The sequence below is a fragment of the Acomys minous genome, assembly GCF_964271855.1.
Source record: "Acomys minous genome assembly, chromosome: 7".
Taxonomy (NCBI): Eukaryota; Metazoa; Chordata; class Mammalia; order Rodentia; family Muridae; genus Acomys; species Acomys minous.
Genome location: NC_140488.1, coordinates 57,910,743 through 57,934,595, shown reverse-complemented (window position 1 = coordinate 57,934,595; position 23,853 = coordinate 57,910,743). Strand labels below are relative to the sequence as shown.

The following is a 23,853-nucleotide window of genomic DNA, read 5'->3' as shown; positions in this document are numbered from 1 at the left end:
CATAAAAGCTGATATACTATTGGACATTTACATTGCTTCTCATATGTTAGAATTACAAGCACCACTGACAGGAACAATATTATAATTGCTTTCACTTACTACTATGTTTTTTGGTTAAGTTCCCTAGATTTCCCCTTCCTTCCATTTGCAAATAATTTTTTTTCTGAATTTTGTCATTCATGTTTCACATTGTTTTATAGGTGATATCAATACAGACTTTACTTGAGGACATGAAAGTAGATCATAAAATAGAATAAAAATGTAACCCAGAGTCCTCTTTATTTTATATTTTCATTACTGTTGTTTAGTTATTTTTTCTGAATTGCAGGATAGCCTCCTGGGAGAGGAGAGGGCTCATAAGGTTTGGCAATCTCAAAAAGTTACAAAACTTAGGAGTCATTATTCAGTGTTATATAAGCACTAAACATTTGCTGTCTGAGTAGATTTTATTATGGAGCTGCCAGAAAGTTGTGTAGAGAGCGATAGATTGCAGCTTTCATGAGTGTCCATCCCTGGGTCCCTTTGAATATCAACATGAAGGACACTAGAGCACTTGTTAGACTGTACATAGTTTCTGCATGGAGGTGCTATCATCCCATGTCAATTAATTCAACTTAAAATATACTTTTGAGATGTTTTGGAAAACACATAAATATATTTATATCTCTGAGTTAAAATCTTTTACTAGTAGGGTTCCCCTAATTCTTCCTCATGACCCCTTTCAGCCTTTTCTACTAGCCCATCTCCAGTGTCTTTTTAACACCACTGACCTCCAACACAGCTTCCTGGCAGGAACCCAAAGATACCATATTAGGCTGGAACTCTATAGTGAGTGGTCATCTTCCTTCCTGTCCTCTATTCCAGTCTCTCCAGATTTTAACCTTCATTTTGCTGCAGCCTGCCTGCAGAGTCCCTCTACCTAGCTGATTATTCAAGAAATGCATTTCATCACCAAAGTCAGACATAACCTTATAGTAAAAAGATGGGAAAAAGTATTCCAAGTAAATTGAATCAAGAAGCAAGCAGATGTAGCTATTTTAATATCTGTCAAAACAGATAACAAATCAAAACTAATCAGAAAAAAATAGGATAGTACTTACTCTTTAAAGGAACAGTAAAAAAGGATGTCACAGCTCTAAAAAATCTTTGCACCAAACTCAAACACAAGAAAATGGAAAGATCTCTTAAACTCTTGGTTCAGTAGGACAAATGTAATAAAAGTGGCCATCCTACCAAGAATAATATAGCAATTCAATGCAATCCCATCAAAATTTCAAGAAAAATATTCATGAAAATCGAAAAATAGCTTTAACCTTTATATGGAAACACACAAACAACAACAACAACAACAACAGACACACAAACACACAATACAAGATATCTAAAACTATTCTGAATAATAAATGGGTTTCTGCAGGTATTGCCATCCCAGAGTTAAAGTTGTATTACAGAGCTACATTATAAAAGCACATAGTATTGGCATAAAAACAGACATATTAACTAAAGAAATAGAATTGGAGACCGGGACATTACTCCACATGCCCACAGACACCTGAGTTTTGACAAATAAGTAAAAAATACACACTGGAGAAAAAAAAAACAGCATCTTCAAGAAATGGTGCTTACCAACCTAGATGGATACATGAAGAAGAATGAAAATAAATCCATATCTGTCACCATGCCAAACAAACAATCCAACAAAATAAAAACAAATCAACAACAAAATACCACCTCAACTCCAAATAAATCAAAGACCTAAACATAAAACCAGATACCCTGCATCTGAAAGGGAAAAGGCTTGAACTCATTGGCCAAAGAATGGACTTTCTAAATAGGACATTGTTAGCATAGGCATTAAGATTAATAATTAATAAGTCGACCTCAGAATGCTAAAAGGCTTCTGTGTAGCAGAGGACACTATTATGTTAGCAAAGTTTCAGCCTTCATAATGGGAAAATTCTTTACCTATTATACATTTGATAGAGATTTAGAATCTATTCTGTATGGTTTTGGCTCCTTTGTCACAAATCAAGTGTTCCTGGGTATATGGGTTTATTTCGGGGTCTTCAATTCTATTCTATTGGCCAACCAGTCAATTTCTATGTGAGTACCGTGCAGTTTTTATTACTATTATTCTGTAGTATTAGCAAGTAAGTCAGGGAAAGGGATACCTCTAGACCCTCTTTTATTATATAAGATTGTTTTAGTTGTTTTGGGTTTTTTTGTTTTTCCATATGAAGTTTAGAATTGTTCTTTTAAGGCCTGTAAAGAATTGTGTTGGTATTTTGATAAGGACTGCATTAAATCAGTAGTTTGCTTTTGGTAAGATGGCAATTTTTACAAAAAAGACACACATTGTATGTAGTTACTTATAAGTGAATTTTATCTATACAGTATAGTATAAACATAATTTAATTCACAGACCCAAGAAGATAAGTAACAAGGAAGGATGACTAAAGCTTACTCAGAAGAGGAAATCAAATAGACAGCAGCAGTGGTTGAAAAGAGGGAACAAAGTAGGGGAGAGAACACAGAGGGAAATGGTGGCAGAGATCAGACCTGGGGATAGTAGGGACAGGAGAAGAGGGCCTTCAGAGATAAAAGAAACCATGGGTAGAGGCATATCTGTGACAATATGGAGACATAGGACATAGGAGGATTCTTTGAGGATATGGATGTGATTCTAGCTGACATCCCTAGTAGCAGGGGTCATGGAGACTGAAGAGGACATCCTCTAACTAGACAGGACTCTTAGTGGAGAGTGGGGCACACCAATCTATCCAAAGAAACTTCAACTCAAATCTTTCCCTGCCTACAAGATGTGCAGGGATAAGGATAGAGCAGAAATTGAAGGGATATCCAACCAATGCCTGGCCCAACCTGAGACACACCCCATGGGAGAGAGTCAACCTCTGATACTATTAAGGATACTCTGCTCTGCTTGTAGACAGGAGCCTAGCATAGTTGTCCTCTGTGAGGTTCCATGCAGCAGCAGATCCAAACACATGAAGAGATTTATAGGCAAACATTGGGCAAAGCATAGGGAGTCTTATGGGAAAGTGATAGGATAGATAGAACCACCTGATTGTGACAGGAGCTCCACAAGAAAACAGAGCCAACTAGCCAGGGCCCAGCGAGGCTTGTGGAACTGAAGTACCTACCAAAGACAATGAATAGACTGGACTTAGGCCCCCTACACAGATATAGCAATTCAGGCTTCATGTGGGCCTCCTAGTAAGAGTAATGGGGGCGGTCTCTGACATGGACTTGTTTGCCTGCATTTTGGTCACCACCCTTTGCCAGAAGTACCTCTCCAGGCCACAAGGAAAGAGGACATGCTCAGTCCTGATGAGACTTGATGAGCTGGAGTGAGCAGGAAGCCTCCCTTTTTCTGAGGAATAGAACAGAGGGATAGGGGAAGAGTGAGGGAGAGTAAGACCAGGAGGAGAGGAGGGAGGGGGCTACAATCAGGATATAAAGTAAATAAATAAATAAATACATAATTTTAAAAAATTTATTCTAAAATGAAAGAACATGAAGTTGGTAGTATAAGGAGGTGGGGAAGATCTAGAAGTTCCAGGAGAGAAAATGTGACCAAAATATATTGTATGAAAAAATTTAATTAAAAATACCTTTATTATACACAGTAACTTATGTTACCAAAAAAAGATGTTACTATAAGAACAAATCAAGTATCTGAAGTAAATGAAATATTAAGGTAATCTCAGCTTCAAATGGAAAGGCTGAATATTCTCTTTTCATGAAATTGACAGGTGAAAAACATCCCAACTTCAGTCATAGGCCCAAAGATAGATGAACAAAACCAAAAAAAAAAAAAAACCAACAAAACAAAACAAAACAAAACACTCTATGTTCCTAAGCACATGCTGAAGAACCCCAATAGAAGCATCATGTCATCATCACTACAAATCTAAGTAGAAACAACTACTTTAAAAACTGTTATACTCCAGTAAACCTTTGCTGAATTCTTGTCTTACCACTCTAATCTACAGTTAATGTTCAAAGCAAGCAATTCATATTTTATTTTGTACAAATTCTTACCATAAAATACTGTGAATTCTCAAATCTACTGGCATTATTTACAGGAATTTGAAACCATTTTCTGTCTTCCATAAGCACATGTAGTCATTTGCACATTGTACCACACAAGCATTCATAAATAAAAACACAGATAAATATTTCTCATATATATGAGTGTTTTTAAGCCACAGAGATATATTAAAACTAGTAATTTGCAGCAAAATTGATGTAACAGGAAATTATGTCAAGTGAAATTAGCCAGTCACAGAAAGTGGAAATTAAAAATCCTAGCCTAAAAATAGAATTGCAATAACTGGGGGTTGAGAAAGGGTACAGAAAGTAGAGAAGGGGGAAGAATCATAGTTAGCCGTTAACAATTCATACTATGTGAGTCTACCATGGAAATACACTGAACAATCATATATATGATTAACACCAGCTTAAAACAAAAAATAAATACAAATATTTAAAATGAACATCAGACTGCTTGGTAAATATGTCTTTAAAACTATGCTATAATTCATAACTTTTGTTTAGTGTGGTCTTTTAAAGTTGTTAAATCAGTACTAATTATGATTTATAGGGATGACAAATAATAGAAGAAACAGTTTAAAATATTTCATTTCAAAGACTATTGTTTAGAAGTCAATGAAAGATTTCATGAATAAAATTTTATGGTTCTTTGTCGTGTGTTACTTAGAGACTCTTTACTTACTACAAAATGCAAAAAGTCAGGTTTCCTTTTCCTAAACCTTCATAATCCATACAAACTTTTAAAAATAGCTGTTCTATCTCTAGTCATTCAGCCTGGTTAAATATAGCAGTAGTTTTTATAAAAGAATTTCAAACAATTAATTTGCAATCGGACAGATACTCTGCTGTGATAATCCAACTCTTTTAATAGTTAAAAGTATACAACAAGAATTTATGTGCTTTGCTTGTACCCTGAACTCAACAACAAATTAAGATAATAAACAGGAGATTTATCTCTCTTTACACAGTTCATATCTGTATTTCAACTCAAATCCTGAAGAGGCTTATTAAAACCTGACACACACCTAAATAATTATAAGTAATATATTGGATTCCCAGAGTCCTCTTTTTGTATTGATTTGTCTTGTTGAAATAAAAATAGATTGAATTAATACTGATTCATCAAGTCTCTAATAGTGATATTTTATCTGAACTTTTAAATAGCAATGATAATTTTAGGAATATATTATTTTTCTTGCATTTTATTTTTTATTCATTGGCTTTTCCCCTAGTCATACAGCCTAGTTAAATATAGCAAATGATCCAATTAAAATGGGGTACAGAGCTAAACAGAGAATTCTCAACAGGGGAATATTGAATGGCTGAGAAACACTTAAAGAAATGCTTAAAGTCCTTAGTCATCAGAGAAATACAAATCAAAAGGACTCTGATATTCCATCTTACACCTATCACAATGGCTAAGCTCAAAAACTCAAGTGACTGCACATGCTGTCAAGGATATGGAAAAAGGAGAACGCTCTTCCATTGGTAGTAGGAGAAGGGAAGTTTATAGCCAGGGGGATTATTGTTTACGGTAATAGAATAATTCTTAATTTTGATTTTGGTATTAATTACACAAAACTACATGTATAGTAAATTCCTTAGAATGACAAACACAGATGTATACATACACAGACGTTTATGTAACTGTAATCTTTGTATATTTATATTGGCCTATTGATGAATTTTTACTTTTACTATTGGAAGATAGTAATGTAAAATGTTACCATTGGGGCCTGAAGAATGAAAGATGGGGAGGAACTTTCCATTAAACCTGTATGAATCATTGTTTCAAAAAAATGTTAAAATGTTAGTGATTAAGGATGCTTTTATCTATAGGTAAAATGTAGCTGAATTATTTAGTTGACTGAAGCTATTGTTCTCAAAACCATTATTTCTGGAGCATCATTCAGTTAGGAAAGTTGTTAGTAGCTGTGCTGCACAAAACTTTCTCCAAGTTAATACATCTGGAGAGTGCTAAAAACTTGCCTCATAGAGTCTTTCTTCCAGTTAGTGAAACATAGGCTCAAACAATATACTATTACCAATCAATACATCTTTGCACATTTCAAGAATGGTATAGCTTCCCTTATGCATTAAACTAAAGTCTGTGTGCTTAACAAAACAGCTCCACAACTTGGAATGGGAGCTAAAGTAAAAAAAACATAAACAAAAACAAAACAAAACAAAACAAAACAAAACAAAAACAAACAGATGTCATAGTTGTTAATACCTGGCTACTGTTTGGAAGAGGTCCAGGATAAGGTCTCTGGTGCTCGATGTGGATGCTTTTTCAGTTCACTTCATCTCTTGGCTGGCAACTGATTAGGATTGATTAGGATTGAAAGAGAAAAGAGAGAAAGGGAAAAAGAGCCCAAGGTTTCTTCTCTAGGGACTGGCTATACTGCAGCAGTGCGGAGAACTTAAACTGACCACAAATTTCCTATGGCTGAGGCTGTAATAGCAGCTTCTGCCTAGAAACTGCACAGGGGTCATAAAAGGAGGCTCTTTGATCTGTAGATAGGCCTCTTTGTAGAGATCTCCAATAAGTCAATGTAAACTTAGCTTATTAGCCATAGAAGGCTGATGGCCCCGAGTCTGCTAACTTATTTGCAAATCTACAAGTAAGAAATAAAAGAGATAGAAAATAAACCACCCATACACATACATTCAATAAAAATGGTGGATGAAATTGGGCATCTCGATTTCAACTGACGTTAAGCTTCCCAATTTTCAGCACATACATTCAAGAGAAGGTTTCAAGAGATGGATGAAGTCAGGCATCTTATCTTTGACTGAATTTAAGCTTCCCAGTTCTCCAGCCCCATTTATTTTAGAAGACCGTACTTATACTTCTGAGAAAAGAGAATTACCTCGTAGTCAAAAGAGTATAATTAGTGCTAAAAACAGATGAATTCTAAAATATAACAGGTTACATGTTTTAAATCTAAACATTTCTTATCAACGTATCCACAACATAAGTTCATAGTGAGTTCAGAATGACAAAGGTTGACAGGGTCTAAGATTAATAGGGTCTGAAACCTACAAGAGTATACAAATTATCAAGGACTGACCTAACTATACACTATCCAGCTATCTCTTATTTCATAATGAGCTCAGGACAATAAGTTTATCTTTCTTTCATTCTAAGAAACAGAGTAAATTCTGACATGTCCAGGTAGCTTCATTCCACTTAGGTTCGTGTGAAATTTAAACAAACTTGCCTATATTTATGGTGAAACACTAGGATTCGTGGTGACATCTGGAGTGGAGGCTTATCTGAAGCCACAAATCTGCTAGTAGGCTATCTTTAGTGAGGCATCTGGAGGTCCACACAGATATTTATTGTGCCCATAAGCTAATTTTAACTTTTAAAGCTATTTGAATCAAATCTGGAATTCCATAATCAGGAATAAATTCATCTAAATAACAAATAGTACATCTTCAATAAGAACCTGTAGGAAGTTTGCTCAATCAGAGCTGGCCAGTACCCAGAAAATAACAGTTTACACCAATGCCAGATGTATTCACTTTTGAATTTTTGAGACAGGGCTTCTCTGTGTAATCTTGGCTGTCCTGGACTTGCTTTGTAGACCTGGATGGTCATGAATGTAGTCCTGGCTGTCCTGGACTTGCTTTGTAGACCAATCTGGCCTTAGACTCACAGTGAGCCACCTACCTCTGCCTCCCTGAGTGCTCGGATTAAAGACATGTGCCACCATGCATGACTCTAATACCAGATTTTAAAGATATGCAGCAAAGCACAATTGACAGGGTAGTCAGGGGTTGGAAGCAATTCTGAGGTACATCACGATACAGACCTTGCAAATACTGGATCACCGCCAGAGGTCTCTCATGCCTAGTGGACTTCCCCAAATCAATGGCTCCTGACAGCATGTCAGAGACTAGAAGCAGTTTGGGCTGCATAGTGATACAAGACTGTGCAAACACCATATCACCTCCTAGAAAGCCCACATGCCTAGAGAGCTCCCTTAACATGGTAGCTCTTGGCACATAGCAGCATATATACCATCTTGCCTCTGGAGACAAGAGACAAATAACTTGAGGACGTGACCTGGTTAGGTGAACAGAAATGAACTTTATAATCAAGAGGAAACATCTCTGACTAACAGCATTTTACTCAAGTATGCTGAACAATAGCTCATTATGAAGGCCAAGCATGTAAAAAGCACCATTAATTGAACAGAGAAATGGCCCTCTGCAGATGTGCCAATTTGAAAAGAGAACAGTAAGAGACAAACCTGGATTGAAGCTTCTAAATATAGATGAATTAATATTAAGAAAATCATTTAAACAAAATGCAGACAAGAAGGTAAACAAAGTAGCCTAGGAAAGGACTTTTTAAAAACACTCACAAACCACTTAAGAATAACAACACTCCTGAAGGACATAGGAAAGATTTGATTAAAATATCAAGTCACACTGGCCTTTGGAAGAAAAGACTGGAAATGAAGCCCCCAATTCTTTGTAAATTTAAATATAAATTCAAAGAGACCCCAATTTTAATATTAACTATCTTTGTTAGGCTTAAGAAGTCAGGCTCATAAAATGCTTGGTGCTGTAGTTCATGGAAAGTAGGCTGAAATGTCAATAAAATTATAAAACAACTTTTATTAGGAGAAGTTTTACCTCATATTACAGTAGGTATTAGAAATTTATATCTTGGAAACTGTATGCTATCAGAAACATAACTGAAGATGAACAACAAGAAATAGGTCCTACACCATAAAAGGGTGCATTAGACAATGACAAGGTAACTCCTTACATTGGTTAGTCAATAGTCCATGAATGCCATTGGAGAAAAATATGTTTTATGTTGCAAGTAAGTTGTAAATGTTCTAGAAAGATAAGAAAATAAAATTTTTGGTGTGCTATTTATAATAGAAATGCCAAAATTCAACAATTTGAAAAGATTAAATATGGCACTAAACTAAAACTAAACTAAAACTAAAACTTTTCTGCAGTGAAAGATATAGACAGGCTAACCTCCAAATCTTAAGAACAACTGTATGCCCACATTCAACATGTTAGTATGTACAGGGCTAACCACTTGGGATTGGATAAACTGTGTGGAAACTCATCCATCAAGGAAACTGACTCTACCTCTCTTTCAGCCACCACTGCCCACTTATGGCTCTTGGTATTTGTGGTAGGACTGTGTGTAATTTCCCATGTCCATGTTAGCCTGTCAACTCATGTTGTAATGCTAGTCTTGCTCAAGCTATCATATTGTTGAGAGTATCAGTGCATTTTCCCATTTATGTTTAGGAAACATTATCTAGAAAAGTCATCATAGTACTCTGGCTCTTAAAAACTTTCTGTCACCTGTTTTGTGATGCTTCTTTCCTTAGCCTTAGCTGTAAGGGTTATACTAAAGAGCTATCAGTTGGGGTTGAGTACCTGTGGACACTTAAAACTTGCCATTATCTTTGGTTGCCTTCACAATCTTGAAGACACTACACAGAAAAAGAAGCAATAATAGTTCAATCCAGCTTTAAAGCCTATAAAACACAATAACAGACTCAGCCAAATATTTCCCAGTAGTACAATAGAGGCATTTTCATCCTGAAAATTCATATTCTTCAGAATAGGCAATTAAACAAAAGTGTTATTACAAGGGAATATCCCTAATATTCTTCATAAAAAAACTAAAGGGAAATAAAAAACATTTACAAATACTCTTACTAAGACCACTATGGTTAATAATTCATTGATTATTTTTCCATATTGATCAGTTGTATGCCAAGAAAACATAATATAAAATAATTTATATTAATTTGTTTCTGAAAGTTCTTAACTATTATTATTATTATTATTATTATTATTATTATTATTATTATTATTATTATCATCATCTATCATTTTTTGAGACAGTGTTCTAAATAGAACAGGCTGCCACTCACTATGTAGTTGAGAACAACTTTGAATTCCTGATCTTGATTCCGCATCCTAAGTACTGGGATTATACGTATGATCCTTCATGTGAGGCAACATATGTAACTAAACATTTTACTACTTTCTTCAAGTGACAAATACTTAAAAAGTGTGTGGATTATGCATACTAATGATTAACTCCTAGTCACCAATAACAAATCTGTGTCCCATTAAGGAAAGACAAAAAAGCTCTTTCCCTTGGAATCATTTAGCCAAGAATTAGTCTAGATTTGAATTCTCTACTTTACATGCCCTGTTTTCCATTCCATCTGTCTGCATGACTGATTCTGTACCTCCTTGAAGGTTGAGTAGTGAACGTTTGTCCCTGTCCATCCTTGTGTTTCTCTGTCATGACTGTGAATCTGTGAGTGGTGTCTGTCTATCAAAACACTTTGTTCTGTCTTCTTTTAAAAGCAGGAAGCATCATATAGGGAAGGAATAAGATACTTTACAAAAATCTTTAACAGGGTTAGACGGAATCCAACTGATTGCAATTGATTCGGATAACAAAATCCATTTTTTACGCAATCAATATCCATAAGTGTTTCTTTAAATTTTATGGAAGACATTAGGTTGTTTTCAACTTCTGCAATTGCTGTTTTCAGCAAATGATACATATGCACTGTTCTCTGTCAGGGGCATGTTAGTGTATATAGCTTAAGATTGAAATTATAAAAAAAAGGAATTATGTATTAGCTTAGGCTATAAATCTCTGATTACATGAGACACTCAAGGAAAATAAGGTCGACTGTTAAATAGTTCTCTTAAATGTTGCGTACAAACTGAGTACACAGTAGCCTAGCAAGTGACCTCTGTGTATTAACTATGTCTGTGAGGTTCATCAGGTCTGGCTCTTAGGATATAAAAGATATTTCAGAATATTGCATCTCCACAATAATGTACCATTGTATAATCATTTCATTAAAACAATATAATATAGGGATATTTGATGCAAGTTGGGATGGAACCAAAACCGAAACCAAAGTAAACTGAAACCCTCCCCAAGGTTAACTGAGTATATTTGGCCACAAGTAAATGGTAGCTTCATAGAGAGTTCTGAGAATTTTCCACTTTCCCTTACAGTTTATAACACTGCAATAACTAAAGTAACTGAAGATGCTTTAAGAAATTTGTTGTGGCTGTTTTTTATAAGTCCTTTGTTTTTTTTAATATTTAGTATGTTATTTTGCTATTTTAAAACATAATCTACAAACAGAAAAGCACAAAACCTTTAAATATTGTGAAATTTTGTTCAAGTTTTATTGAAAGAAGCAGCAATCTGCTTCTGCCAATTCATATCATCCACTAATTTCAGATGTAGATGTAATATGAATAAAATAATAAAAGCACACACACTAAGGCCCAGCTTACAAAGATATTTGAGCATGCTTTTCTTTTTTTTCCCATGGGTTCCAATTACAAGTACTGAAAATCTTCAAAAGAGGAAATGTGGAAATTTAGTCAGCTTAAAATATGATTTTTTCTTGATTTTTAGAAAGATATTCTTTATTTTCCCCTGGTCTCCAGATATCCTTATAATTCTCAATTTCTGAATATTCTGAGAATCAAATCTCATTGTAACATCAGCTCAGATCTGCTACACATTATACTTAAAATATACACGTTCAGATGGAACATACATATAGAACAATTTCCTTATAGTAAATTTGTTTCCAATTTCTGCCACTTATTTCTCAACTTTACCATTTCTCTCAAAATCTAAATCCCATTCACTTTTGGGACATTAGCTTTTAATCCATCACAACAACAAACCCCATACAGTACTCATCTCTATTATGGTGGCTTCAACTGTCTCAAATGAAAGTTTACACAATTTTTTCCAAGATCCTGTAATCTTGAACAAATTTAACTCTAATTTTATTTCACCCCTGTAACATCTTAAGTGAAAATACACCTATATGGTCCTATGAGGCATTACCATTGTTTGTGCTAATTTTTTTGTCATTGATTCTTTATTAATTACTTTATTTTTTAAAGATTTAAAACAAATTTATGTTTATGTTTGTCTGAATGTAAGTATGTGTACTGCATATATGCTTAGTTCCCAAGGCCAGAAGAAAACATGGAAATCTCCTGGAACTAAACTTAAAAAGTGTTGTGAACACGCATATGGGTGTTGGAAAAAGAACCCAGGTCCTCTGAAACAGAGGCAAGTGCAAGTGTTCTTTACCATGAACTCAGATCTCTAGCCCTATTTATTTATTTTTAGATGGGATTTTCAGTAGCCAAGGCTGGTCTCCCAGATTTTGCTCTGTGGCCAAGCATAACTTTGAATTTCTGCCTCTCCTGCCTCCAGTTTCCAAGTGTTGCTCTATGAGTTCTTCAGTAAACTTTGTTGCTGCTGTTGTTGCTGCAGCTGTTGCTCCTGCTACTGACAGTCTCTTGTTATCTCAGCCTGGCCTGTTAAAGAAAATAGCATAGGGTATTAACTGTTGCAAAACAACAAAAGACAGAAGTGGCAGAAGCCTTGCTTGATCAGGTTGGCAGCATCAAAGTGGCTAGTTGGCTTCAGCTTTGAATCACAATAAAAAATGACAGAGAGCATAAGAAAGGCATGAAAGCCCTTCTAAGCATCTCTCACAGTGACACTAGCTTCATTCTCAGGAAACTTCTTTTTATAACATCCATTGGCAATAGACGACATGCATTCCAATGAATGTCACTGGCTTATAGGTTTCCCTGTTCTTCTTACCTTCTGCAATCTGTCCATGGAGTTGAAGCATCTTGTACAGACAGCTTATGTTTCAAGAGTGTTAATGTTATCAATGCATTTAGCTTCTCTTATACCTATCCAGTATAATTCACCTTTGGGTCTGAGTCAAGAACTGGGAGAAGAAACCACGATCTGCAAGCAAGGCATATTTTAATGTAATATGTTTCTGTCCCTTTATTTTTTCATTATGAAAAACAGAGAGAAAACATGCAGACTTCAGTAAAATTCTAAGAATAATGCTTCATCCTAGGTAAAAGTTTTAAAAGGTTCTGCTATGCCTGCCAGTCATGGTGGAGCATGCTTTTAATCCCAGCACTTGGGAGGCAGAGGCCGGTGGATTGCTGTGACTTCGAGGCCAGCCTGGTCTACAAAGTGAGTCCAGAACAGCGAAGGCTACACAGAGAGACCCTGTCTCAAAAAGATAAAAACTAAAAACCAAACCAGAGCAAAACAAACAAACAAAAAAGGTTCTGTTATATGTGTTGGCTATCAGCTACAGTACATATCCACTTTGGCAACCTATGCAGCCACAGAACAAGGTGTAGCATATTCATCAGTCTTCAGTTTTGCTCTGTCACAAATGTAAGTCTTCCTTACAAATTCTTTTTAAAATAATTTCTATAGGTGTTTTAACCATGGCCATCCAACACCACTCACTAATTTCCTCCCAGAGCTCTCCACTTCATCACCTTCCCTTCTTCATGACTTTTTGTATTTTTTTTTTGCTATTAATAACACTAGGTTCAACTAGTGGTGTCTATAGGTACATGCTAACTGTTCTTGCTGACAGACTATTATAAATATATACGTTTATTGCCATTGATTTGTGCTGGTCTCAACTCTGGTCAGAAAAGCTCTTTTCTGTATTGAATAACAGTTAATATAGAGACTCATAACTGGTTTAAGTGCTGATTATAAATAACTCTGCTCATCTGTGGATGAGTCACCTATGTTTTAAGGACTCTTGATAAGTGCAAAAATCTCAATTAAAAAGGGCATCCTTGTCTGCCTAATGGTACTGGTAAAATAGACAAATTGTTTATTCATATTTATATTTTACCCTAAAGGTTCCAAGTGCATTTGACTAGTTATATATACATGCCACATATTATGCGTATTTTTCTTTTTACATACATAAAAGATAAAATTGTCATTAAGTAGGAATAAAGGGAAGATTCTGAACTATATATATACAAGGGGGCACCTAGGATGACTATTACCAAACTTTATGCTCAGAGGCCCAAAAATTCTGTAATCCTTTCTTTTTCCTGGCACATTCACTTCCTATTATCTTGTCAGAAAACATGTATACAGAGAAATGGTAATTATGAAATAAGGTACTGAACTACATCCAGTGCTTATTATGTCTTTCTACTCTTTCTACATGGTTCAGAGTACTTTAGTAATGCTGAATTTAGTAGCCTAGTCCTCTTCCTATTCTAAACACCAAACTTCAGGATATGATTACCTTGGGACCATCTGTGAAGTACGGATGAAAAATGATGTCACCTATAAGAAAAAACAAAAGTCATGATAGTGGGACCTCTCTCAGAGTCAAAGCACAGGACAGGCCCTGGGCATGTGCAATTAACAGCTCATATCTTTCTGAGTGAGATAGTCGCCCTTCGTTCTTCCCAATTATTCCCCCCCAAACACATACACTTTGTTCCCTCCCTCTTCTACACCCATATTTCTCTCCTGTCTTCCTCCCATTTCTTCTTTCTCACCCTTCTTTCCCTTATCTACTTCCACTTTCCTCTTCTTCCTCCCATGTTCTCCTCTTTCTCGGGTCCCATTCCTCTCCATATCTCCATTGGCATCTTCCAGTTGAAGAACTACAATTGAGGAAATATATGAGAATGTTAATACTTATGTTTATTAAACTGTCATTTTCCTCAGCATTCTGTATTTTTATGATAAGTACAAATTTTATAATTATGAGAAAATGGCATCATTTTCATAGCATACCAGTTTATTTAATATTTATTTTAGGTTGCAATAAAAGAACATGAAAAATATCAAATGATAAAATAATTTTCAATGAATGGCAAAGTAAAACACACTACAGAGAAAATATGGTTTCTTTAGTTTTCAATTACATAATAAACAATGAGGCAACTTTTTAAAATACTATATCATATTTTACACCTCAATGGTAAACAATATTTTTGCTTATTGATCACATTACACAAACAAATCCACAATTTCTAAAGTGATCTTGAAAGACATTTTTAAATATATTCTCATCTTCTTTTCAAGCAACTACATTTCACAATAGAATATTTTAGTTGGTATTATTACTACATTTCTATGGCAAAGTAATGAAGGCACAACTAGTGCAAGCAGATTTGAGTCCTTAGTCTTCTGGGCTGAAAAAAGAAAGAGAAAACACATATACATTGGCATTTAAAGTTTTGCATTTTCAGGCAAAGATTTGTCTAACAAGTCTGACAATTTTCACAGGTACAATCTAATAGGAACATGACAAAACGACTTCACAAAACCAACACTTTAGCACCAAAAAAAAAAAAAAAATCCCAAAACAAAACAAAAAAAACAAAACCAAAAACAAAAAAACCCATGCGTTGGAAAATAGCAGCCATTTAAATATTTTTAAGAATCTTACAATACACCAGGCAAGGTAAAATAAACAGATGTTTAAGACACCTTTTAGGACACTACCAGGGAAAATGAAAACACAAGACTATAAGGAATAATAGTGTTCAGGTTATAGGGCAAGTTTTATCTTTTATAAGATTAGGTGAATCTGTTTCCCTTCTGCTTGCTTGACTTTTAAAGATTCTTGGAAACTCTTTCAGCTTGCCCTTTTCACTTGTAGAACTTCCGGTTTCCATAATCCCTAACATCATGGTAGTAGGGATCATTGATTTCTCCTGTGAAGTAATAGATTGACTTCAAGACGACATTATCATGCAAAATTTGACCAATTTCAAAGTCCTCATCAAGGATAGCATCTTCTTTTGGCTCCAGCTTCCCAATTAAAGGAATCTCAGGTGGACTAAAGAAATTGAAGAAGGAGGCATTAGGAACTACTCTTGGCTGGACTTCAGTTTCTCCAGTAGCAGCTGGGAGACTCCGGGTGGTTTTCACTGTAACATCTTTTCCTCGTCTCCAATCAATTTTGCAGCCTTTGCACTCTTCAATTTCCCATCCCCAAGCGAAGAAAGGATCATAGTGATCTGGTTTTGACCTTATTATGTATGTCTTCATCAGGAACTCATTTCTGAAGTATGGATTAGGTAGGAAATGAAATTCAAAAGTGTAACTTATAGGCTGCCCAGGGTTTGAGAACTTCAAGCTAACATCAGATAAGAACTTCAAAATGGGTTCATCACACTTTTTAATCATAGGCCCAAGCTTATCAACATTCTTTAAAACAGTCAGCCAATAGTCAGGAATACCTTTAGGATCTTCTCTCTTGGGTTTTCCCTTTCTAGCTCTTTTAATATTCACTCCTTCAGGCCTTGTCTCTGGAACTCTTTTTTGGGCCTCTCTCACTGGAGCCCTAGGTTTAGATTCTTCTGTAGGCTGATCCTTATTTTCTGCATTTGCTTGGGGAACTTCTTTGGGGTCTTCTTTTTGTTCAGGAGTTATCTCTATGCATTCTTTAGAGTCTGCTTTTTCTTCAACCTTTACCTCTGGAATTTCTTCAGAGGCCTCCTTTTCTACAACTTTTTCTTCAGCTCCTTCTTTTGGAATTTCTTTTTCTTCAGTTTTTACCTCAGGAATTTCTTTGGGAGCCTCCTCTTCTTCAACTGTTGCCTCAGGAACTTCTCTTGGAATGTCCTTTTCTTCTTCCTTCACTTCAGATTTCTCTTTACAGCTTTCATCTTCTTCCTCACCCTCTAAGGGGGGCATTTCATTAGGTGTGTCATCCTGCATTTCCTCATCACTGCTGAACTCTTCCTCTGAATTCCATTCACACTCTTCTTCTGTAGGCTCATATTCTGCATTTATGATCTGAAAACGCTTATCATATAGAGGCTTATTGAGTTCAGCATATTTTCTTTCAAGATCATGAATTGCCCTTAAGAACAAGGTGTCTACCTTGTCGCACTCATCCTGAATATTTCTGAGTGCTTGCACCCGATTTCTCACTGCCTGGGGCAGCTTATCCATGAAATGTTTCCCGGAGGGATGCCGCTGGGCCCTTGTGGAAGGCTCAGGTACCCTCTTCTTTTGGAATACGTGACTGCCACTGCTGCTACTGGCACTGCTACTGCTGCCGCTGCTGCTATTGCTGCTGCTGCTGCTGCAACTAGTGGTACTGCTAGAGCTATTGCTGTCAGATTCTTCCCCAGAATCACTAGCTGAGCTAGCCATAGCCTCTTCAGCAACCCCATGGACGGCAGCTTCTGTGACCATTTTAGGATCCGCTTCTGCCATGCTGCTAGCCCCGCACACCTCTCTAAGGTGGTGACAACAGCAGAGATCTCGCACCCAGAGATGGGCCCAAAATGACTCACGGATGCTCTGGCGGTGGCGGTGAAGGCCCAGGCTGGTCAGGCGGCAGCGGCGGCGGCGGCGGTGGCAGCGGTGGTGGCCAGCAGTGGCAGGCGACTGGCAGCAGCAAGGACTGCAGAGGCTGTAGCAGTTGTGCGGCTGGGGCGGGGCCCACGAAGGCTGTAGTCGGGAAGCCTCGGCGGGCCGGGAGCCTTGACTACAAGGCCTGTCAGGCTGCAATAGACTGGGGAAAGGACATGCCGCAGTAGAATGGCGCAGTACGGGACCCAGAATCCCTCCGAGGTTATTATGGGAAGCCCCTCCCTTGCTGACCACCCTCCCGTTGATTTCGTTCCCAGGATGCCTTTAGTTCACTCCTCATTTGACGGATGGCCTTGATTGACTAGTATTAAGACCAATGAATGGCTGTAGCCAGAAGCCCTTCCTCCCGGCTCCTCCCACCTTCCTAGTTGCTCCTTGGTCGCTAAGGCACTGGGCTCGGAAAGACAAGTTCCCTCCCTCCGTTCAAAATTCTCCCCTTATGTTGTTTTTAATTCAAAGGTAGGAAAAAAAAAAAGCGGAAACATGAGGTGAAAATGCCAGCTATAATTCCTAGCAACGGAAGAAAAATAACCCCTTAGCTAAACTGGCTATCCTGAACTATTTGTTTGATCACGGCCTGTTAATGAAAAAAAAAAAAAAGTGAAAACCCTTTAAGTGGCGTCATTGGATAGTGTGACTGTGGGTGACTGAGGAAACACACATACACACACACACACACACACACACACACACACACACACACACACACACACACACACACACACACACACAGAGTTTTTCTCTAAATATCCCATGAACGTGTTTTTACACAGGAAAGGAGAGAGTCCTTTATTGGAAGGGGGAGGGGCTAGACAGCAGGCATATTGCATTCCCGTAGCAGATTTATTAAGTGTTGTCTGTGATGTTTGTCAAGTCTGGTTTTTATACATCTACTAGGTTTGCGAACCCATGTTTCCGTGAGTCAGTTACACCATTTTTTAAAATTGTAATTCTGTTTTAAATCTGGCATATAATATACTCTAATCGTATTGCTAAATTTTCACATAGTGCTTTTTAATGCGTGTAGCAGCATTTTAGATAAAAAAACAAACGAGTGTTCAAGCACAGGGTTTGTTTCAGACTTTTGTGCAGCAGATTTCAATTACAGGAACAGCAGGATGGGAGGGTGAATTTGTTTTAATGCAAGTGTATCCTCTGCAAATGTTTAAGATGTCATCTGACACCAATTTTCTTCTAGTGTGGAATTCTGTCTATATTAAAGGATGATTTACAAGTCAAATAATATGTAAACAAACTTTGCTAAATGAAATTTAAAAACATATTTGTTATTTTGGTTTACAAGATTTAGTTCTGATACAACCCAAAAGATCAGTGTTTACTTTTCACTGAAAGGTAAGAAACATATTAGCCCCCCCGCTTTTTAATGAATGAACAGAACTGTCCATCTGTCCTTAAATAAAAATTCGCAGGGTATACTCTGTTAACAATTTGATTGGAAGATATATTGGTATTTCCAGAAAAGCAGAGGTGATTTGGCATACAAATGAGAAAATAATCTACTTAACTACATTCATTCTCTAAAACTGATAATAAACTATAAGTGCTATCTGAAAATGTAAAACACACTTCATTATTAATTTCAAATCAGAAAATATATTAAAACAAGACTATCCTTTGTGTACTACATTTTATGATAGATTTGTGCTTTGTATTTAGTCATGTATTTTTAAGAAATGCATTGTATAAAAATGAATTTATATTTGTTATCTATAACTGTCAAATTGTATGTACATTTTAAGGATTAAAATTCAATATGGATGATTCTGATGATAGTCAATGTTTAATTTTAACAACCAAAAGATAAACATTTGTACCATTTTGATAAGCTTCCTTCCAGAACTTTCCTTATGCATGTATACACATGGTTATTTATGAATACTTTTTATCTATGTGGCATCATGTGATGGTTTATAGTTTGCTGATTTATGACTATGTTTTAATAGAAAATAATCAAGAGCTTATTTTAAAAATATATATTAAATTATAATATTTGCCTTGATACATTTAACCAGAGTCCTGTTGTAAGGTGTATGTATGTATATATATATATTCCATATACATATATGTTTTTACTGTTATAAAACTTGCTCCTAGATACCTATACTATTTATTATTATGTACTTCAGAACAATAACATATGATATATTCTTAGATATTGGAAGATAGACAAAATCTTATGTTTATTTTGTAATTCTTTTCTCCTTTATTAATTTATTATTGTTACATCTCAATGGTTATCCCATCCCTTGTATCCTCCCATTCTTCCCTCCCTCCTCTTTTCCCCTTATTCCCCTTCCCTATGACTGTTCCTGAGGGGGATTTCCTCCCCCTGTATATGCTCATAGGGTATCAAGTCTCTTCTTGGTAACCTGCTGTCCTTCCTCTGAGTGCCACCAGGTCTCCCCCTCCAGGGGACATGGTCAAAGGTGAGGCACCAGAGTATCTATGGATATTTTGTAATTTTGTACCTATTAAAATGCCCATTAAAGTTCTCGTAATTTAAAGTTCAAAAGAGCTTATCCATTCCAACCTTCAACCAATAATGCCTGTGAATTTCCTGTGAGAAGAATATTAGTGATGTATGTTAATATAAGGAATCCTAAGTTGAAAGATGCTTGTCTTTACTGCTTGTTTTGTAATTTTAATTTAAACAAACACTATGTGAACAATAATTCAAATCAATTGGTTGCATGAAAAATACTGTACTGCCATTTACCTGTATTTACAGTAATAGGCATATTATAAATGAACATTTATATATTTTATATTACTTCAGTGTTATAATTTACATATTAACTTCTTTACCATCAGAGATTACTATTTTTGAGTCAGTTATGGGTTAAGATGTAGATTTGTTTGTATGTTTTCCTGAGGTGGGTATAGAATGCAAAAATTGTGCATGCTAGGGTGCTTCAGCATTGAGCCATACCTATAACCACAGATATTTAAATTTTTATTTTAGTAGTTATTTATTTCTTTTTGAGTCATTTATTTAAAAAAACTTTCTTTCTTTACCTATTGAATCCTATTATTTACCATGTAACTAAATTGATTGGATATATTTCTGCATTCTATGTTTTTATATATTGGATACAAATTCTCAGCAAATAATGGAATGAGGCAGATTTTGTTGTTGTTTTGAACGACAATATCACTAAGCATTCCAGGATGGCTTCAAAACTTTCTGTGTATCCCATATTTGTTTCAGTAGTAAAGGAGTTTAAAGGTCAATTTATATATTTTGAAATTACTTGTATTGATTATAATAAGTTGGCATGCTAAATACAAAAAAGTCAAATGCAACTCTGTGTATTTCAAGAAATCATTACTATTTTCATTTTAACTTATACTTTCTAAATATTTTCTCAATGCTCTACACATCCACCACTTAGATTAGTGTCTTTTCATAGGTTTATTGTCGGTTTAACACTAGTTTTTATCTTCTCTCCAACTGAATAAAAAAAATCAATCAGTCTCAAAATCAAAAAAATAATTTGGGTCTTGAATTCAGACAACCATAGATATTTTGTTAAATATTTCTGCTCTAACATACCTATAGGACTCTAATATTGGTTTAATTCAATGTTATCTCTTTAAAAGTTTTTCATAATTTTACATTATAAATCATATTCACATACTTATATTGAAAATATGTTGAGAAAAAGGGAAAGAACCTTATAAATACCTAATACAAAATAATATTATTTATGAACTTTATGATTTTATGAAATTTCTTTCTATAAACTGAGTTTTGAAATTATTTGACGATTTCTAATCATAGTATATTTTCGTGTGTGTGTGTGTGTGTGTTTGTGTGTGTGTGTATTTTTTTCCTTAGGTATCATTATGTATTACTTCTTCAACAATAAACGCTGTGCCTGTTCTATTGTTTTGTGAAGTTTTGGCAGTGACTAAATTCTCATTCTTTTCATAAATAATGTTTATAACATAATTTTTAGTTACTCAGGCTGTACATAGCTCATTGAGGACTGGTTATAACTTTCCTGATGTGAATATATAACACAATCCCTTGAATTTCTTACACACACACACACACTACACAATTTCAAATGTGTCAGCATTATCTTAAGTTGCAATTATCTATAAAGCTATGTATAACCAGTTCTCACTTATAAACTTTTAAATTAAAGTTGTGTAAATTGTGTGTGCAAGTTTTCAAAAGCATGAGTTTATGAGTGTGTTGTGTAACTTATAGAGTTAGTTGGTTCACTCTTTCCACTGTGTCCAAGTTAGCATGGCAAGAACCTTTACCCACTGAGCCATACTGCGAATGTGAATTCATTTATTTGGAGCTTCCAATGTTCTCTCTCTCTCTCTCTCTCTCTCTCTCTCTCTCTCTCTCTCTCTCTCTCTCTCTCTCTCTCTGTCTCTCTCTCTGTCTCTCTGTCTCTCTCTCGGTCTCTCTGTCTCTCTGTCTCTCTGTCTCTCTCTCTGTCTCTCTTTCTCCCTCCCCCCCTCTCTCTCCATCTCTGTTTATTTCCCCTCCCCCTCTCCCTCTCCCTCGTACCTTCCCCCCCTCTGTATGTTGGAGTTTAAGGATCATCCTAACAGTTTTATCTGAGTAAACACGTGGCCCATTCTCTAATAAATATATTAAAATATAACATACACAGCAAAATATAATAATTGTACACACATTTAAAAATAACTACTGCCACCCAGATAATTGAATTTTTGACATAACAAAAGTTTTCTCATATGTGTGTCCATCTACAATTCCTTCATCGGTCCATTTGCAATCACAAATCCATTTTATGTTTCTTTAGATTAGTTAGCATTTTCTACAATTGTAAGTAAACAATATCATGGAACATTAGACACCTTTTCCTATATTCTTTTTCTAACATAAATATTTAGAATTTAGAATTGTATCCATTTTATATGTACTAAGAGTTTTTATTCATACTTTTTACTGAGGCATGACACACTTTCTGTAAGTACAATAATTTATTTATATTCATTTGTGTGATTCTGAGTTGGTGGCTACTGTGAATAAAGTTGTTCTGATCCTTTTTGTACAAGTATTTGTAAGGACATATGTTTTTGTTTCTTTTAGAAAACATTCCAAGGAGTGGAATGGCTGGAACCCAATGTAAGTGCATATTTTCCTTTATAAGTAATTACTTGTTTTTCAAATAACTTCTTATTTTCAGCTCTACCAACAGTAGAAATACTTGGTGTCGTCAGTCTTAATGTTCTAATAGGTATGTGATGGCACATTCTTTGTGTCATTGCAGTTCCCTAATGACAACTGATGTTAAGCATCTCTTCTTATCTTGATTTACCAATGATATATCTTTTGTGAAACATGTATTCATACTTTGCCTCTTTAATAATGTGTGCTAGTGGCATTGCTATTATTCTTTGAGTGTTCTTTTATATATGAATCCTTCCTTAACTAAAACATTAGCAAATTCAGTCTGAACTTACACTATTTTCTCTTAAAATTGCCTTTCATAATTTTCAAAAATCAGATTTTATATATTTATGATAAAGTCAAAGAAATATTTTCCAAGTACCGTGTGTCATTGCTCAAACTGAAAAACACTTTCTTATCATTTTCTTGAAATTTAATATGTTTTAGTTTGATACTAAGGCTGATGTTTTTGTATATGGCAAAATATATGGAATGAAGTCATTTTATTATTTTGCATATGGATATACAATTGGTTCAAAGTCAAGAGACTTTCTTTTAACCATCAATTTGACTCTTCAGAGTGTCAAACAAAAATTCTCTGTATATGTGTGTATCTATGATAGGCAGTTATACTCAGGTGTCTATCCATTTTAATTCCCTAATTGGTAGGAATATACTTATTAGACATATTCAGAGATGGAATACAAATCAATGTGCAATAAGAGCCTTTTATTACAATGGAGACAATCAAGTTGCAAATTTTCACCAATGATCTTTCACTTCTGCCCCCCAAATATTTAAGAGACAGGAACAGAAAGTAGCAGCATAAACCTAGAGAACAAGTAAAAGCAAACCAAACAAACAATTAAAGACAAGTTGATTTTATGAAGTAGCCAGTGTATAGGTATATACAGCATAACTATAAAAATAATATTAAACACTCTTCACATGCATATATAATGCCTTTGTCTTTCTTATAACAGAGACACATGTTTACTACAATTGAAATACAAAGTATTTTACGAAGATATAAGTTATGATAGAAAAATAATAGTAAAACTATATTGTCTGTCATTTCACAAGTGTTTTTAGTATAATATTACACCTTATTTTTATTCCTTTTATAAAATATACAAATAAAGAATATGTGGTAAGTAGGCATAGATTTTGATTATTTTAAAATGTAATTGCTTGTGAATTAATTATATTTAAGTTAATATGTAGTAAAGTGCACAAAGTAAAGTTAAAGATCATGAAATAGCAAATAAGGAAAAAATAAATGATTTGAATGATATGTATAATGATAGTTTAATGTAATTTTTAAAGTAAAATTATATGTGGTACA

General features: G+C 35.1%; 2 protein-coding genes across 2 annotated transcripts in view; both read right to left on the bottom strand.

The window, feature by feature from the left end:
* Positions 1–23,853, bottom strand: part of LOC311601189 (uncharacterized protein) — a gene marked incomplete at its 5' end in the record, with an annotated part of 168,492 nt that overhangs the window by 43,588 nt on the left and 101,051 nt on the right. Inside the window, 3 exons of the mRNA XM_084788600.1 lie at positions 14,232–14,272; positions 14,491–14,598; positions 17,251–17,564. Coding sequence (XP_084644726.1) covers positions 14,232–14,272; positions 14,491–14,598; positions 17,251–17,564 — 463 coding nt within the window. The remainder of the gene's footprint in view (positions 1–14,231; positions 14,273–14,490; positions 14,599–17,250; positions 17,565–23,853) is intronic.
* NAP1L3 (nucleosome assembly protein 1 like 3) lies at positions 14,718–17,256 on the bottom strand. The gene has a single exon (XM_084789432.1). The coding sequence runs from the start codon at positions 17,168–17,170 to the stop codon at positions 15,593–15,595; it is 1,578 nt and encodes a 525-aa protein (XP_084645558.1). The 5' UTR covers positions 17,171–17,256; the 3' UTR covers positions 14,718–15,592.

What these genes read in the sequence shown, in the direction of transcription:
- NAP1L3 (XM_084789432.1), bottom strand. Translation starts at nt 17,170, where the DNA reads ATGGCAGAAGCGGATCCTAAAATGGTCACAGAAGCTGCCGTCCATGGG.